The sequence below is a fragment of the Podarcis vaucheri genome (assembly GCF_965113315.1).
Source record: "Podarcis vaucheri genome assembly, chromosome: 14".
NCBI lineage: Eukaryota > Metazoa > Chordata > Lepidosauria > Squamata > Lacertidae > Podarcis > Podarcis vaucheri.
Genome location: NC_138752.1, coordinates 38,285,895 through 38,304,787, shown reverse-complemented (window position 1 = coordinate 38,304,787; position 18,893 = coordinate 38,285,895). Strand labels below are relative to the sequence as shown.

Here is an 18,893-nt window from a genome sequence, read left to right as displayed (position 1 = left end):
CTATGCCCCAGCAAAGAGTTCTTTCTTCGCCCCGGGAGTGGGACCAGGCTCCTGATTTCAGACTGTTTGATGAGGAAGTCCTTTAGAAGCCAGTGGGATTGGTTTAAATATTGCTTTTAGCATGTGAGTCCCTCTTTCTTCTTCTTTTTTCTGGGCACCATTCAGGGGGTTGTTGTTCCTTTTAAGTCACTTTCATCCCTCGCAGCCTCTCTCTCTCTCTCTCTTGCTCTGTGTAAGTTAGAAGGGGTTAAGCTGCTGATCCTCTAGCTAACCGCCTCATCCTGTTCTGTCGGCTAAGTGGCGCCGCAGATAGCGAGGGGGCTTCCAAAAACCCCTGAGACTTCACCATGTGAGCCAGCCAGAAAAGCCAGGGCTCCCCTCCCCAAAGGCTTTGTTGTTGTTGTCATCGCTGCTGCTGCAGGAAAACACACTTTGAAATCACAGCGCATATTCATCAAGAGCCCTTTCATCCTAAAACAGGGTGGTGTGTGTGTGTGTGTGTGTGTGTGTGTGTGTGTTTGAAAAGTTGTACTGGAGGGAAGAGAAAGGAGAGGAAGAAAGAGAGGCAGGGAGCATGACATGATGGGCAGAGTCTGGAGAACCCAGGGCCTAGAGTAAGGAGGAAACACAAAGGGAGCAGAAGAGGGTGCTTTGCAACATGTGGGAAAGTGGCAGGGGTGTGTGCAATAAAAATGGGCAGGGAAGGGGAGGAAATGAAAAATCCAAAAGGACTGTGCAGCAAATGAAGAACTGGAGGCAGGCAGCAGCTTTTAAGTGAGTTGGAAGTGATATGTTAGAGGTTTTCGTTGCCACTGATCTACACACACACATTTTGCACCAGTGTTGTTTTGTAGGTTTTCCCCACATTGCAAGCCCTTGCAAAGCCTGCCGAAGCAAAGGGTGGTGGTGGAATGAGCCTGCACTCAAGGGGCAGCAGCTGCTGTCTCATAATAACCCACCCTGGTGGGGGGAGGAAACGCTTGTCTGGTTCCAGCTGCAATCTACTCTGGCTAAAACTTAGTTGAATACCACCTTCTCTCTGTTCCATCTGTATCCGGAGAGGTCCTCCGCTCATGTGCCAAGGTAGTAATGGACTGGATGAGAGATAATATATTGAAACCGATTCCAAGGAAGTTGGAGGAGCTGTGGATGAGTGGTTTGGGTGCAGGTTTTGTCAAGGAAGCCTGCTGTGGATGGGGTTGCACTCCCATTTACAGATCAGGTGGGTAGTTTATGGGTGTTCCTCCAACAACTGCTATCTCTGGAGATTAAAGTGATCACAGTGGGTAGAAGGAGTTCCTATGCCTGACATTAGCTAGGGCACCAACCATGGCTCTTGCTTGGATCAGTATAACACAAATGAATCCTTAAGCATTTGTGCTTAGGTACCTGTTTCTCTGCAGATGTGGCTAGACTACAATTCCTACCATCCCCCAGACCCTGAGTGTTGCCTCTGCTGGATGAGGATGATGGGCACAATAGTCCAACAATGTCTGGTGGGCACCCTGTTGACTAGTCCTGGGATAAGGAATTTGTGACATTGTGTGTACAGAAGCAAAAGAGCAGGGCCAATTGATTCCCACACCTCTGAGCCACTGAGAAGAGAGTTGTTCTGTTGCTCTTGTGAAGCGGCAAGATTCACACTGCCAAATAAATAAGATTTACGTTGTGGGGGGGGCGGGGAGGCAGACTACATTATTTTAAAAAACAGGGAGCAGCATTTTTATGCTCTGTTTTAAACCTCGCAAGAACACCAAAATGTTATTTGTGCATATGAGCCAAAATTTGCGATTGGACAACAAGAACTGAGAGAAAACAAAATGCATCAATCGCAAATTTTGGCTCATATGCACAAATTTTTAAGCAGTTCCCCCTAATATAATTCATATAATGTTATTTTTTATTAATAGACACATTCTTATGTACACTTTCCCTTAAAATACACATTTTGTGCACGCTGCTTGGTTGTGCATCGTGAAATTCAGAAAAGTGTACCTTTAGAAGAATATCTCCGTTTCAGTTCACATATTAATTCTAGAAGGTTGTTTCTCATTAAAATGCAAACAGAATCAAATTTCTCCCTCATCCCTCTTTCACCAGCCACATTCAGCAATCTGCACCAACAAATTTAAGGAACTCTTTTGTCTAGGATCACCCTGGTTTCTTATGCCTCTCATTCCTTGCCACTGTACCTTTTTTCCTGCCCTCCTCTGGAGGGATGCTTGGGGAGCATAGGGGCAAAGCCACAAAGGACCTAGGAGACTTTTAGACTCTCCTATCCTTCTGGCAGGGGACGCGGGTGGCGCTGTGGGCTAAAGCCTCAGCGCCTAGGGCTTGCCGATCGAGAGGTCGGCGGTTCGAATCCCCGCGGCGGGGTGCGCTCCCGCTGCTCGGTCCCAGCGCCTGCCAACCTAGCAGTTCGAAAGCACCCCCGGGGGCAAGTAGATAAATAGGTACCGCTTACCAGCGGGAAGGTAAACGGCGTTCCGTGTGCGGCTCTGGCTCGCCAGAGCAGCGTTGTCACGCTGGCCACGTGACCCGGAAGTGTCTTCGGACAGCGCTGGCCCCCGGCCAATAGATGTGAGATGGGCGCACAAACCCCAGAGTCTGTCAAGACTGGCCCGTTCGGGCAGGGGTACCTTTACCTTTACCTTTATCCTTCTGGCAATCAGCATTCACCAGGGATGGGTGGGGTGGGAGAGGGGAAAGCCTCCACCATCCCCCACAAATAAAAGTAGCCATCAATTCCACCCAAGGTTTATTTCCCAGGTTAGCACAATACAAGGGGTCTCTGGGTGCCCCTGGAACCTAGCAGAACAAAACGCACTAAGACGTTAAGGGGCCATTTGTAACCAAATCCCACCACACCAGATACTGCTGGGATTAGGTCAGAAATATTTTCCCAGAATACCCTCTCCGCCAAAAGAAAAAAGGGGAAAAATCCCTCCTACAGATGTTCAGCGTCCACACCACAGATGTTGTTCCTCTTACAAGACAAGCTTCCCTAGTCGTTTGTGCACTGCAATAGAAAAAGTTATATTCCCCCTCTCAAATCTCTCTCACTCTCTCTCACTCTCTCTCACTCTCTCTCTCTCTCTCACACACACACGCGCACATAGCAGTGGGTAAATTCAACCACTTTCTGAAATTAAGAGTAAGCAGAGAAGGCAAGGGAGGGTTACAAATTAGGAATTTCGCTGAAAGGTGCATAAGCCGTTCCCCCATCCTTAGCATGTGATTTTCTTTTCCTTCCTCTATCCTCATTCCTGCCTGCAGTTTTCTGCACAGCTCTTTAGCCCCTGCCTCCTCCCACGTCAACATATATCCTACAGAAGCATGTACAATGTTAAGGGACCATTTGTAACCAAACACCACCACACCATATCAAGTTGAGGATCGACCCACCTAATGCCCAAATTGTGCTTTTGTACTGATATAAACTGGACTGGGCCATCTTCAACCATGCCAACAAACGCAAGGCACTTCTAAACTGTCTCTGTCCCATGGGAGGGAGGATACCCAAAATTTAGGTTTGTTCAACCCAAGTGGGTTAAACGATTCTGCTGCTCTGCAACAGATCCCCTCGAAAAAGGGAAAAGAACCAGACTCTTTGTGACTTGGAAAGTGAAGGGGAAATGCATTGAAAAGTGTGGGATGAATGAATGAATGAATGAACAAATGAATGACTAACAGAAAGATGTATATACCCACAGGCAAATCAAGACAACTACAGGGCACATGCTCATTGTTGTCTAACTGCCCCACAAACAAATCAGAACAAATGCTCAATAAAAGCAGGATACAATGTAACCTCCATGTGCAAGCAGATTAGGAGAAATGCTCAATAAATAGGGTGTCTGGAGGAACCCCACACTGGCAAATTCAGGTTGCACAGCTGAAGTTGTTTTGACGCTCTTGCTCAGCCCACCCACTTCCACTCAAAAACTGAATTGTTGCCATAAGGAAAGCACATCCAATACCCTTTTAAAATGTGGCTCTTCTTTTGGCGGGGTTATTGCTTTTATTCTTATTTTATATACTGTGATCTTTTTATGTCAGCCACCCTGAGACCTCCAGGTATATGGCGGTATATAAACTCAACCAACCAACCAATGGGAAAGTGCACTGGGAAGTGTGGGATAACATTTGCTTGATACAACATAGGTCTCATCAGCACTAAGCATTTAAAGCAGTATCATGCCACCTTAAACAGTCAGTGCTTTCCCTAGAGAATAGTGGACGTTGTAGTTTGCTAAAGGTGCTGTGAGTTGTTAGGAGAGCTACAAATCTGAGAGTTCCCTGTGAAGAGGGATTGATTGTTAAACCACTGGGAACTGCACTGGAGGCTGGTCCATTGGGCAAATGGGGCCTCACCCCACCAACCCCTCTGCTCTCAGTTTGCCCCTGCCTGCCTGCCTGCCTGCCTTACAATTCATCTGAGGGTTGACACCACCTGTCAGTTTCCTCCTCCTCAATCTCAGGCTACATTCACACAGCAGTTTATTCCATTCCCCCGACATTTCCCTAACTGTTAATTTCAACGTTATATGTGAGCTTCCACACAATGTAAAAGCCACTTCTAGAAAACTAACGAAATACGTTTGGCACTCATTTCTGTGTTATTTGATTCCATAAAAAATCTGTTTGCAGTCCCCTAAGCTGGAAAATCGAGCATGTAAAATGGTTGTAAATCAAAGATTATCGTGACAGTCCATGAAGTTGTTTGAAAAATTGGGTAAGAATTGCGTAGTACCAACCCGGGAGGAGTAGGTCTGAGATGGATGCACTGATGTGTCGTGGAAAAGGAGTGGTACTCTGTTGAACTCTTCTGCTTTCACATTGCATCTTCCATTAGTCAATTTGTGTGAAACGTCTGGCACACAACATACTATATGCCCATTCTTTCACACAACTTCATAGATTGTCACTGTAATCTTCCATTTACAGCACTGTTAACCCAGCAGCGACTGGTGCCCATTGGAACCAGTAAGGTGGAATGCAGGGAGCTCAACAGCCCCATGTTGTTCGTTCGAGTCTCACGTTGGGCAAAAGATTCCTGCATTGCAGGCGGTTGGACTAGATGACCCTCGTGGTCACTTCAAACCCTATGAATCCAAGAATATAATTCTGCCACCCCCACCCCCCCATTAACAAATAGAGCCAGAAGCAGTGACAGGCAGATTCAGCTAATTCTAGCCTCATTCCCAACCTCTGCTGAGGAGCAACACTGAGACTGGGGGCAAGAAAGCTGACAGGCAGCGACACCCCTTGGATGGATTGTAAGTAAGGCAGGGGAAGTGGGGGTCAGCTGAAAGCAGATTGGGGTTGGCAGGGCAGCACCCCCATTTGCTGAAATGGCCCAACCTCCACCGGCAGGAGATTCAGGGTCCTGTGCAAGAGGACTGAGGCTCATGATAGTTCACAAAATTATGTACAGAGAAAGCAGATAGGAAACCATTTTTCTCCCTCTCTCATAAAACCACAGACATCCAATGAAGCTGAATGTTGGGGGATTCAGCACAGATAAAAGAAAGTACCGCATTTTTCCGTGTATAAGATGCCCCCATGTATAAGATGCCCTCTACTTTTGAGGACCCCAAATTTAGAAAATGGGCATATGCACTATCTGTGTATAAGACACCCCCATATTTTTAACCTTATTTCAAAGGTCTTATACACGGAAAAGTATGGTACTTCTTTACACTGTGAAACTTGTTCCCAGAGGAGGTGGTGATGGCCACCAGCTTGGATGGCTTTAAAAGAGGATTGAACAAATTCACGGAGAAGGTGCTCAAGGACTACTAGCCATCATGGCTGTGCTCTGTGTCTGCATTCATAGGCTGCAATGCTTCCGATTGCCAGTTGCTGGAAACTCCCCCAAGAGGAGAGTACCCTTGGGTTCATGTCCTGCTTGCAGGCTTCTCACAGGCACCTGGTTGGCCACTGTGAGAACAGGATGCTGGACGAGACGGGCCATTCGGAGATACAGCAGGCTCTTCTTCTGTTCTTAACCATCACATAATCATCATTTATTATTTATACCCCGCCCATCTGGCTGGGTGTCCCCAGCCACTCTGGGCGGCTTCCAACAGATCATTAAAATACAACAATCTATTAAACATTAAAAGCTTCCCTAAACAGGGCTGCCTTCAGATGCCTTCTAAAACTCTGGTAGTTGTTTTCCTCTTTGACATCTGGTGGGAGGGCGTTCCACAGGGCGGGTGCCACTACCGAGAAGGCCCTCTGCCTGGTTCCCTGTAACTTGGCTTCTCACAGTGAGGGAACCGCCAGAAGGCCCTCGGAGCTGGACCTCAGTGTCCAGGCAGAACAATGGGGGTGGAGACGCTCCTTCAGGTATACAGGGGCGAGAACATGGGGAAAGCCCAGGGGGGGGGGGTCCCAGAGCACAGGTCTTTGTATCTGGCACCTTGATTCCTACAGTAGCCTAAGCTCACAAGCAGGGCAAAAAAACGACCCCATCCCTCTCACAATGTTTCTCCCCAGCAGCTGGTATTCACTGGCATAATGCCCCTGAAACTGGAGGGTGGCTATTAGGATGTGCACATTTCCGCCCCCTCCCCCACCGCTCTATTTTTGCTCTGAGAGTTGGCTCTGCCCCTGTGCTCCAAGCTTATGATTTCTAATTTAACCAGGAGCATTTCTAAAATTAATTCTGGGATTGGAGAATGTAGGGTGTGCTGTACACTTGTATCTGGATTCCTGCAATGCACCCAGTGCTTTCTTTGCATTTGATGCAAGAAACAGCAATTAGTGCAGAATGCTGCAGCACGATTGCTGACAGGAGCAAGACCCTGTTAGCATATAGCACCTCTGCTCAGAGATCTGCACTGGCTGCCAATTTGTTCCTGGGCCAAATTCAAGGTGTTGCTATTACTATATAAAGCCCTCAACAGTTTGGGACCAGTTTACTTGAAGTAGTGCCTTACCCCATATTGACCCACTCAAGCACTTTGATCTGCAGAATTGGCACTTTTACAAGTGCCACATAATGTCTGCACCACACTTGCAAGGCATCAGTCCTTTAGTGGGGCAGCACCTACTCTCCAGAAACCCTTTGCCTATTGATATTATGCAGGCCCCTTCGTTGTATTTCTTTCAACGCCTGCTGAAAACACATTTTTGTTTAAGCAAGCCTGTGAAGATATGTGGCTTTCTTATGCATGTTCATTTTTAAATTGCTGATTTAATCTTGATACCTTGTATGCCTACGCATTTTTAATGTTTGATTTTATCAGTGGAGGTTTCTGCTGATTAAGCGGTACATACATTGTGTTAAGTGAGTCAATAAGTCTCAGCTACCCCACTGCTCTCTGTGTTACTGTGATGGTCACCAAACTGAATGGCTTTGAAAGAGGATAAGGCAAATTCATGGAGCACAAGGCTATAACAGCTACTGGTCATTATGGTTATGCTCTACGTCCATTGACAGAAGCAGCAATGCCTCTGAATACCAGTTGCTGGAATTATCACAAGTGGGTAGAATGCTGTTGTGCACATGCCCAGCTTCCTGGCTTCCCATAAGGCAGCTGGTCGGCCACTGTGAGAACAGCATATTGGGCTAGAGAAGCCATAGTGTAATATGACAGGGCTCTTCTTATGTATGTGCACATTGGGCATGTCCCTGAAACCATAAAAAGGTAAAGGTACCCCTGGCTGTACGGGCCAGTCTTGTCAGACTCTAGGGTTGTGCGCTCATCTCACTCTAGAGGCCGGGAGCCAGCGCTGTCCAGAGACACTTCCGGGTCATGTGGCCAGCGTAACGAAGCTGCTCTGGCGAACTGGCACCAGAGCAGCACACGGAAACGCCGTTTACCTTCCCGTTGTAAAGCGTTCCCTATTTATCTACTTGAACTTATGTGTGCTTTCGAACTGCTAGGTGGGCAGGAGCTGGGACCGAAAGATGGGAGCTCACCCCACCGCGGGGATTCGAACTGCCGACCATACGATTGGCAAGTCCTAGGCACTGAGGTTTTACCCACCCGCGTCCCTCCCTGAAACCATACAAATAAATAAATAATTTTTGATACGGTTGTATAGTTAATTGCACCTAGATTCTTGTTGTACAATGTTTGAACAATATGTGCATGCGCTCCTGCCCATGAGTAAAATACCACATGAGAAAGAATCTTGATACAACCAGTCGAACAGTCGCATCAGGATGGTTCTTGTGTCATATGTTCTTCAGCAGGGCCAGACCAAGACATTTAGGCACCTGAGGTGAACCATGAAATGGAACCCCCACCTCCGCACCAGAGAAGAAGGGGTGAGTGAAGCTCCAAAGCAGTAACTAAGGGGCAATAATGATCTACATCTGAATCTGATGCCCAAGTGGTTCCTGCCGCCTGAGGTGGCTGCCTTGCCTCATGGGTGGCCCGGCCCTGTTTTTCGGTACATGCAGACTATATATGCAAGCCTACTTAGAAGCCCATTTTGCAATTAAGTGGCATATAGATCAATCAATGATGTGCATTAGTAAAACATGTACAATGGCATCAAGGGCCAGTTTCTTCCCCCTTCAGTGCTTTATCGGTGCATGCACACACATTGCTAATACAGAACTGGGGTGGGGGGGAGAGAGAGAGGCAGATGAATGGAAAGAATTGAAAGCCACACCAAAATGTTCACACATTGCAAACGAATGCACTGCAAAATTTGAAAATAAAACATGGAATTATGGTGAATTCCTAATGTGGCTGGTTTCCACTTCGGAAACAAAAAAAGCTTATTAGGCCACAGGGAAACTCAGATGGGAAGCATTTTAGAAACACCCATGATCTGTTGAGCCATCATGGCTAATAGCTATTGGATTTCTCCTGTGTGCACTTCCTGGGGAGTAAGTCCTATTGAGCAATGGGGCCTATGTCTGTGTAGCTTGCACTGCACAAGAGCTGCATACAAGGCTGGTAATAGTCATATGCTGGGAGATGCATGAGGTTACTCAATGTACAGTAGAACTTTTCCCCAGGCTAACAAATTCCTTCCAAGGATGCAAGTCATCATTCCAACACATGGGCTCTTCTGTTTAGTTTAGGCACTTTAACAGTTCATCAGTGAAGACTGGTCCATTAGGACCTTGTGGAGCACTGCCCTACCGCCCCCCCATCTGCCCCCAGCCCCCTCCCGCCTGCCTTCCTGTTTGCAACCAGTCCAGGGTGTGGCACTGGCTGTCAGCTTCCTCCAGCTGCTTAGCCTCAGTGTTGCCATTATAGAACTCAGTAAGGGCGAGGGTGGCACTGTGGGTTAAACCACAGAGCCTAGGACTTGCCAATCAGAAGGTCGGCAGTTTGAATCCCCACGACGGGGTGAGCTCCCATTGCTCGGTCCCTGCTCCTACCAACCTAGCAGTTCGAAAGCATGTCAAAGTGAAAGTAGATAAGTAGGTACTGCTCTGGCGGGAAGGTAAACGGCATTTCTGTGCGCTGCTCTGGTTCGTCGGAAGCGGCTCAGTCATGCTGGCCACACGACCCGGAAGCTATACGTCAGCTTCCTCGGCCAATAAAGCGAGATGAGCGCTGCAACCCCTGAGTCGGCCACGACTGGACCTAATGGTCAGGTGTCCCTTTACCTTTACCTTTAAGGAGAAGAATTGGGGCAAAACTAGCATTAGTTGGCTCTGCCTGTCGTTGGCTCTGTCACTACATACTGTTGGCCTCCTGGCCTCCTGGCATAAGTGATAACCCTGTAGCCCAACAGGTGGTGAGCTCCCATCTGCCCCAGCTAGCACGGGCAATGGTTAGGGATGATGGGATCTGCAGATCAGCAACATCGGGATAGCCATTGCTTCTCCTTCCACTGTTCTGCTGCAAGAGGGAAAATGCAAACTGAAGAATCCATTTGCCGAATGAGATGGACATGAAGCACATGCTTCCTCAGAAGTCAGTCTCCCTGTGGAGCTTACTCTCAGTGTTTACAGGGTTGCAGCCCAACTGACTCCAATGGAAAGCACAACAGGGAGGGGGAAAGAGTGCCAGAGATCTGCCAGAACATCACGCTTGTTTTTCCAAAGTGGTGGGACAATGACGACCCATGGCTCCTCAAGTCCCATCAGGTGGAGCCAGCATGGCCGCTGGTCAGGGATGATGGAAGTTGTGGTCCGACAACATCTGCAGGGCTCCATGTTGACTAACTCTATTCTAAATCATTCCTCATCATTTTCTATCAACTTTTCACAGATACTATGACATTTAAATGATGATAAATTGAGGGTCTGGGACGCGGGTGGTGCTGTGGTCTAAACCACTGAGCCTCTTGGGCTTGCAGATCAGAAGGTCTGCAGTTCGAATCCCCATGACGAGGTGAGCTCCTGTTACTCAGTCCCAGCTTCTGCCAACCTAGCAGTTTGAAAGCATGCAAAAAATAAATAAATGTGCAAGTAGATAAATAGGTATCGCTCTGGCAGGAAGATAAATTGTGTTTCCGTGTGCTGCTCTGGTTCCAGTGTTCCATTGCACCAGAAGCAGCTTAGTCATGCTGGCCACATGACCCAGAAAAACTGTCTGTGGACAAACGCCGGCTCCCTCGGTCTGTAAAGCGAGATGAGCACCGCAACCCCAGAGTCGTCTGCGACTGGACTTAACTGTCAGGGGTTCTTTACCTTTTTAAAAAAATTGAGGGTCTAACACTTATCGAGGCCTAAATATACCACACAGCTTGTTTAGCATTAATAGATTTCTTTGGATTTCATACCAGCTGGGATCTCTGTCTGATACACAGGGTTTATATAAGACACAACCCGCTGGGACATTTTCTCAGAGATCTGTAGAACATAGTGGAAGTATTTTTTCAAAGACAGAGTTTATTGCTAAAAATGTTTTGATCAGTCATGGTTGATATGTACACTGATATGTTGCAAAAGGAATATTCAAGTAAACATTTTCAATATTTTCTGGCATAATCTCCAGCTCCCCCCCTCCAAACACCTCCTATACACAAACATTAAAAAATAAATAAACTGTACACAAGAAATTTCTTTTTAACGTCTCTACATTACTATATGTATTCCAAAACAAAACAATCCATCACTCTTTCATAACTTCATACATTTTTTTAAAAAAATCTCCTTAATCAATATACATATTTTTTAAAAAAAACCTAGACAACTTTGAATATTAGTCTGAAGATCAGTGACAAGTTCAGAAGGTAACAAACAAACAAAAATATACAGGAAACGGAAATTAAACACCTTCCCAAGGGGTTTGTGGGGGAAAGACGGGTATCATAAACCATCTTTCTGGGGGAAATATCTCCCTTCCCTTATGCTGAAGGAAAGTGTTCCATTTTGAAAGGGTTGGGCTCAACATGTGGTCCTGCATCATCACCATTTTTTAATTATTAATAATAATTATTATAATAATAACAATAACAACAACAATAATTATAATTATAATAAAAATAACCAGAAAAACACAGCGGATCTTTCCCCCCTTTTAAATTCTCTATATTTACAAAGGATGGTAATTTTCCTCTTGTTAGAATGCTATATATATATATGTATAAAAATAAACATCTTATTGTAGTGCTTAGCTTTTCTTGGGCCTGCACTGCAGTTCCTTTCAGGTTTTGCTTTCCCCATTTCAAATAAAATAAAATAATTAAAAAAAGAAATACAGTGCAAGGGGTTGCTGGGACAGGGTGGGGTTAGGACTGAGAAATGAATAAGCAAGGTCTCGTGTGTCAAAAGTTTCTATGTCCCCTTATCTCGGGAGCACAAGGTCCACCAGGAGACAAGCGAGTTCTTCATTCAATCGTTTAAAAAAAACAAAAAACCCTAATCAAAGTTGCAAGATTACTGACACCTGTCATATCCATCAACAATCTGATTGGAGGTTCTCAGGATGCCAAGGCCTCTTGGACAAGTCCCCCGTGTGAGATTTCCAGAACAGTGTCTACTCCACCCCATCTCAAGGGACTGGGGTTGTTCTGAAAGGCAGTTCTGCTAGAGCTGATCCACATATCCACATGCAACACGCATATATATATATATATATATATATATATATATATATACACACACACACACAGGAGCAATGAGGTCTCTTAGATCCAGCAGGACACCCCAAAGCTGAGGCTAGCAGGAGCATTTGCATTCTGAAATCACAGGGTACTGGACAGGGATCCAGGTGCAATATTTCTGCCTCGACCACCCTTGGCAGTACCATCTCAGGAAGGTCTTGGTGACTGACTTGACAGGCTTACAGGACATGCCCTCAGGGAAGGAGCAGGACTTCTCCGCAAAGCAGTTCCCTTCCTTGATGTAGCGAGGCCAGAACCTCAGTCCCAGATCCTTCCAGGTGTACAGCACCGGGCAATAGGTGTACGCCCAAAGCCACTGCAGAAACTTCCGGCGGGCTTTCTTGCCCATCTTTAGCCTGGTCCCATAGGGAGTCTCACCCAAGTCCAGCTTCTTCAGCTCGTTGGGCAGTGGGCCAAGGCCTTTGAACCGGTGCAGGGCATCCGAAGCAGACAGGTTGTTGGCCTGGGCTGGGGCCGCCACGGACATGAAACTGGGGTCAAAGTTGCTGCCCAGCTTCTTCCTCAAAGTCCGCTCGTCCAGGTCTTGCTCCTTGGGGTCATACTCCGGGTCGGGATGCTCGATGATGTCCTTGACGGGCAGGCTGTCGCTGGGGGAGGGCCGGAGCCGCAGGTAGGGCTGGCAGGAGCCCGGCTGGAGTAGCAGTGCTAAGCAAGAGCAGAGCAGGAGAGCTTGGGGGGGCGTCATGCTCTCCTCAGCCCAGCCCAGCCCCAGGGCGCAATGTAAGACAGGGGGTCCCCACCAGCAGCCCCAGACAGCACCCAGGCACTACCGTGGACTTGCTTCTTCCTTGCCTGCCCCCTTTCGCCGATTGTTAATACTCCACGGCCCCACTTGCCAAGTCCAGGGGGTTCATAAATAGGCTGAGACAAAGTCCAGCAAGGCCTCTGGCTTTAAATAGATCGCCAAGGGGTTAGATGACAGACGCATGTAAGGTCCCCCTTGGCACTCCCTCCCTGCTACTAATCAAGCATGGTGAGCGGGAAGAGGTGGGGGGGGAGAGAAAATGGGGTGGCAGGGAAAGGAGAATCGGGGTGGGCGGGAAGCGGCCGCCCCCTCCTTGCGAAGCAGCCTTCCCAAAGGGCAACCCAATTCTTTCTGGCTCTTGGCCGTTCCAACCCCCCCTGCTTCTCCTTCTCCTTCTCTCCTCTCTCTCTCTCTCCAAAAAATTCACAGCGGACCGACCTCCATCCCCATGGTGACAGCTGGACTTAGACCCACGACAACATGTCTAGACGGTATGACAGGGTTTGGCGTGAGACTGGAGCCCAGGAATAAAACCCTCTTTTATAGATGGGGAACTGTGGAAAAGGGGTGGGGGGAGAGCAGGCGTAGCAAAGGGGTGGGAGGTGGAGGTGGGGGCTGGAGGAGAGGGTTTTTACAAAAAGAGGGAGAGTCACAAGAAGACGGGGCCAATTTTTTGGCGGGGTGAGGGGCTCCCCACTTTTCCCTGTTCTCCCCCGCCCCTTCGAAGTGCAGTCAATTTCTTCTTGTTGCGGGTTATTGTTATTATTATCTCCTCAAACAGCCGCAGATCCCCAAGGAAACTGCCAAACGGCCCCAGGAGAACTTTTCTTCATTTTCGACGTCTTTTCTTCGAGAAGGTGCAGCGTGTCCGAGCGCAGTGGGGGGAGCGGGGATCTTGCTCGCCCGCGGAGGACAGAGAGCAGAAACTTTCCGCGCTCCCTTAGTAGGATCCAGCTGCCCCCGAACCTATCTCCGAGGTCATCCTCCGCGCCACTCCAAAGCGCAGGCACCCAATAAAATCCCAAAAGCCGCGGGTGGGGGCGAAGCACGAGCCACTGCCCCAAAGGACGAAACTCAAAAAGCCTCCGAGGAGATCGCCCCCCGATGCAACTCCGAGGGGCGGCGAGTCCGGGAGCCGAGAGAGCGCGAGGATCGGAAAGAGTTGCCTCGCTCGCCTTGGCGGGGGTTGGGGTTTGTTTTTCAAGCCAGCCAATTGGCAAAAGTCAAACGCGTCGCCCCGCCGTCGCCAGGCTGATCTCTTTCTCCAGGAGCTTCAGGATCCCGGGAGTCGGGGGGGGGAGCTGCGGGGGGCGGAGAAGCCGCCTGGCTGGGTGCGCGCGGGGGGCTCGCCTCCTTCTCGCCGCCGCCTCGCAACGTGCTCTTCTGCGGGAAGAAGGGCGCGAGCGAGCGAGGTTTCGCTGCAGCAGCCTCGGCTCGCCCCGTCTCCAAGGCTCGGCTCGGGAGGAATGCCTCGATCCTCTTGCTGCTGCTGCTGCTGAATCTGGTGCGGCGGCGGAGGCGGCGGCGGCGGCGGCGCCTGGCTGCCTCCTCGTGGGGCGCCGGAAAGGCGGCGAGGTCCTTCCTTCGCTCCCTGCCCTGCCGGGGTGGCTGGCTCGCTTCTCCGGCGGAGCGCCTGGTCGCCGTGCGCCTCTCGTGCGCTCCTGCCCGCGCTCTTCCTCGCCCAAGCGCCTCGCTCGCTCGCTCCTGCGCCCAATGGCTCCGCTGCCCAGCCAGCGCGCGACTGCTGCGCTCGCCTCGCTCAATCCCAAATTAAATATCCCCCCTCGGATGGAGCCAAGTGTCAACGGGAACGGCCCACCTCTGTCACTTTCACCACGTTGCCTGATTGACAGCTCCCGCTCGCTCCCTCCCCTCCGCTCCGCCGGCCCTAAATTGAAGCGCGCGCGGGACCCGCCGCTGGGTCCTAAAGAAGCACCATGTTCACCGGCGTCCTGCACTCGGGGCTCCCTGGCTCCTTCTCTCCTGCAGGCTTGCAAGCGAGCACACAGGGGCAAGGAAGGTTGCGTGTGCGGGGAGAGAGCGGGGGGGGGGAATTGGTTTCCACGCGAAAAGTATTACTAATGAAGAAGAAGAAGAAGATGGTGATGATGATGATTAACATAGGAAGCTGAGCTGCCTTATACAGAGTCAAATCATTGGCCCATTTGGCTCAGGATTGTCGACACTGGCTGGCAGCGGCTCTCCAGGGTTCCGGGCAGTAGTCTCCCCCAGCCAGACGTGCAGATTCTGGGGGTTAAGCTAGGTGCGCTTTCCCTTCTTAGTATTTATATCACTCCAGTGTTGTTGAGGCACCGATTTCGGATTCTATAAGCGACTGTAGGGTCGCGTTGTTATTGTGGCTCGAGCGCTGGTGGACAACCCCCGTGGGCAGACCCCAGCGTGTGTACAGACGAAGACAGACAGCACACAAGCACACGCAGAGGTATGGGGGGGGCCGAGAAATGCAAGATGCACATCCTGTGACACGTCTGCTCTGCGTAAAGTTCAAGCGTTTTATTTTGCTTTAAAGAGACTAAGCCGGGTACCCCCTGGAATTCACGAAAAGCACTTGTCTCGCATTTGATGTCCCAGCCAACCTTTGAGATAATAATGGACCGGATTCCGGTGGAGCACTCCAACTGTCAGGATGCAGGGGCGGCGCGGGCGGGGTAGGGGGAAGAGTGTAGGAGAAGCGAATTTTTGTTCTTTGCACGCGTCTGCCTTGTATCTTTGCTTTTCCTTTCCCTACAACCCTCTCAATGTATCCTCCTCCGGTTCTTCTCCGCTTCTTCCCAATAGAGAAGGGAGGAGGCTGGGTGTTTTATTTTCTCTCTACTCTCCAATCCTAGACTAGGAAGGAGAGGGTGGAGACTATTTGTGGCTGAATTCAAGGCACTCTGCACATGCCCTGTCTCCATATAACATCACATCATGCCCCCAAAGCTGAGCCCTGGCACACTTCCTGGCACTGATAATACCATCACTTCTGGAAGGCATCTGAAGTGGAAAATTTTGCCTCTGTGTGTTGCTCACACCACATACAACAAGCAATTACTTTTGTGGCTTTCTGGTGAGGCAACAGCCTTTAATTTGCAAGATTTGATTTCCATTAAACGTTTAAATTATGCTTTGGATTTCATGTTCACAAGCCTGTGTGTCAGAATACTGCTTGTACCATTGGTTGCCTCACCTCAATGTCTCATCACTGTCAAGAGCACTGAAGTGTTGTTGAAAAAGAAGAAGAAGAAGAAGAAGAAGAAGAAGAAGAAGAATCCCCCAGTTTATGTCACTTGCTACTTAAATTGTCCCATGAGTGACTCACAAAGTTTTAAAAACATACAGCGTAACATGAAAATGAAAAAGAACAATGCATCACAATAAAAAACGCTACAAAAATCCACAGAACAGATTCTGAAACAGCTGCGAAAGAACCTTTGCTAGCAAAATATTTTGCCTTTGCTTTCTAAACAGTGTTATTTTTTATTTTTTGATGGTTGAATCTATGCTTTAAATTGTGTATACTTTATCTTTTAATTCTTGTAAGCCATGTGTGGTGAAAAGCAGGGAATAATAATAATAATAATAATAATAATAATAATAATAATAATAATAATATCTAGCAGATCAGACTCATTCCTTTTTCAGCCCACCAACACCCATTTCTTTTGCACAACAGAGAAGTCCCAGCAGGCCACCCTACCAGGAGGCCCAGAGTTCTATCTTCTGGGATGCTGGGTCCCTGAAATCTCCATGCTCTACCCCCCTTCACTAAATTTGAGACGTGGTGCCATTTTTAATGTTGCATTTAGTTTCACGGCAGTTTCACTCAGATACTCAGAAGTAAGTTCCACCTACAGCAAAGGATTGAAGGTCATGTGTTTAGGATCAGGATGAAATGAAATGAAACAGGGTGACTTGACTGTCTTGAAATCTGGGGGTGGGGGCACAGAGAAGGCTCAGTCCAGTGCATTTGAGCTAGCTCCACACTAAGTCCTGGGGGAGTCCCATGGACTTTGCTCTTTCCCCCTCAGCATGGAATAGGGATCATTTTGATAAGCGCATTTCCTAGTCTAGGTTCAGCTCCTGCCTCCACCGAAGCTTGTGGGCAGCAAAAGGGTTAATGGGGGTGTGAAGGAGATGGAGAAAATCAAGAGGCAACAGAGATGAGAAACTCAGCACAAGCTGCTGGCCGACCGCTGGGCGCTGCTGTAGGCACTTGTTTAGAAAAACCAGGCGGGGGGAAAGATGCCTGCGGTCTCGGCTCTCCCGTTTTTTTGTAAGAGGGCCAGCTCAGCAAAGAGAGAGCCTCGTGGGCTGCTCGGACTAGGACACTTTTCAGCTTCCTCCGCACCAAGGATGGGGAAGCAGTGGCCCTACGGATATTGCGCGGCTCCCCAGCTCCCATCCGCCCCAGCCAGCATAGCCAATGGCCAGAGTTGATTGTAGTTCTGCAACATCTGGAGGGCCACTGGTTGGTACAGCAATAAAACTGCTAGCACATTTGCAAAGCTAAGCAGGGTCCGGTATGGTTCCAAATTGGATGGGGAACCACATGTTGAAATCCCTGCATTGCAGGGGGTTGGACTAGATGACCCTCCAATTCTCCTTCTCTGTGCTGCTGCAACATGGGAGATGTGGACTCGGGAGTCCACTTGCCTCATGCCCATACATGTTTCCTCAGTAGTAAGTCAAGGGGGCTGACTCTCAGGAAAGTGTTTATAGGACTGCAGCCTGTGGAAGCAGGCTCCCATTGGGACTAGTAGGATAGAAGGGACAGTAGGTGGAGCCAGAGCTACTGACAGGCCAGAGCCAACTACTTCTAGTTTTGTCTCCATCCTCCTCCTCCTGCTGCCTGCCCTGAGTTCTACAAAGGATGCTGGTGCTTTGCCACAGTATTGCTACTGTTGTACAAAAGGATCTAAAGCATACATAGGGTAAAGGTAAAGGGACCCCTGACCATTAGGTCCAGTCGTGGCCGACTCTGGGGTTGCAGCGCTCATCTCGCTTTATTGGCCGAGGTAGCCAGCATACAGCTTCCGGGTCATGTGGTCAGCATGACTAAGCCGCTTTTGGTGATCAGAGCAGCACACAGAAACGCCATTTACCTTCCCTATTTATCTACTTGCACTTTGATGTGCTTTCGAACTGCTAGGTTGGCAGGAGCAGGGACCGAGCAACAGGAGCTCACCCCGTCGTGGGGATTCGAACCTTCTGATCGGCAAGTTCTAGGCTCTGTGGTTTAACCCACAGCGCCACCCGCGTCCCTAAAGCATACATACCATACATTTAAAGTGCACCCCTTGCAAGAATCCTAGGAACTGTAGTGCTGGGAATTATAGTTGAGGAGTAAATTACAGTTCCCAGGATTATTTTTTTGGAGGGCATGCTTTAAATGTATAGTGTGCATGCAGCCTATGTCCAGTCTTCTTTACTGAGCATTCTGTCTTGTTTGTGGGGATGTTATGCCACAATAAGCATTCATTCAGATTTGCTTGCACAATGCTAATACATCTTCCTGCAAACCAGTTGCTTATCCCACTCTGTTAAGAGCATTTCCCTGCCATTTTCCTAATAACAAAAAGGACATTGTGGATTGGTTGCACCAGGATGTGCTGCAGATGTATGGTGTATACTCAGGAGTTTAGTAATAACCTGGGTTGTTCTTTAAAACAGAATAAATTGGGAGGAGGGGTTGAGGAGGCAGAAAGTAAACATTTGAAAGTCTTTGCACTGTTGGCAAATTCTGTTAACTTGTGCCATTAATTTATTCAGAAGTCACATCCTCTCTGGGGTCGGCTGCTATATCTGCTTGCATGGCACGGTTCAGCTCTGGAAACCGAGAGAGCGCAATAGAGTAAGAACCCTGGTGCAGCAGAATTAGCACCCATCTCTAGCCCAGTATCCTGTTTCCAACAGTGGTGAGCTAGATGCCTTTGGGAATGTCACAAGCATTTTAGATTTGCAAATGGGACCTGCAACAAAGTGTTGCAGTGTGGAGTGCTCTTGTTCAATGTTCTAGTCTGCCAGCCCTGTCCTGTTCTATCCCCCTCCCCCGCCCAAAAAATACCATTCCGTTTTCCATGGCCACTTGAGC

The 18,893-nt window shown here is 48.7% G+C and overlaps 1 protein-coding gene across 1 annotated transcript; it reads right to left on the bottom strand.

Annotated features, from left to right (window-relative positions):
• Window positions 1–10,796: 10,796 nt before the first annotated feature.
• On the bottom strand, window positions 10,797–14,548 carry LOC309518928 (noggin-2-like). The gene has a single exon (XM_082199528.1). The coding sequence runs from the start codon at window positions 12,737–12,739 to the stop codon at window positions 12,089–12,091; it is 651 nt and encodes a 216-aa protein (XP_082055654.1). The 5' UTR covers window positions 12,740–14,548; the 3' UTR covers window positions 10,797–12,088.
• Window positions 14,549–18,893: the final 4,345 nt, after the last annotated feature.

Excerpts from the sequence above, each read along its gene's own strand:
- LOC309518928 (XM_082199528.1), bottom strand. The coding sequence starts at position 12,739 with ATGACGCCCCCCCAAGCTCTCCTGCTCTGCTCTTGCTTAGCACTGCTA.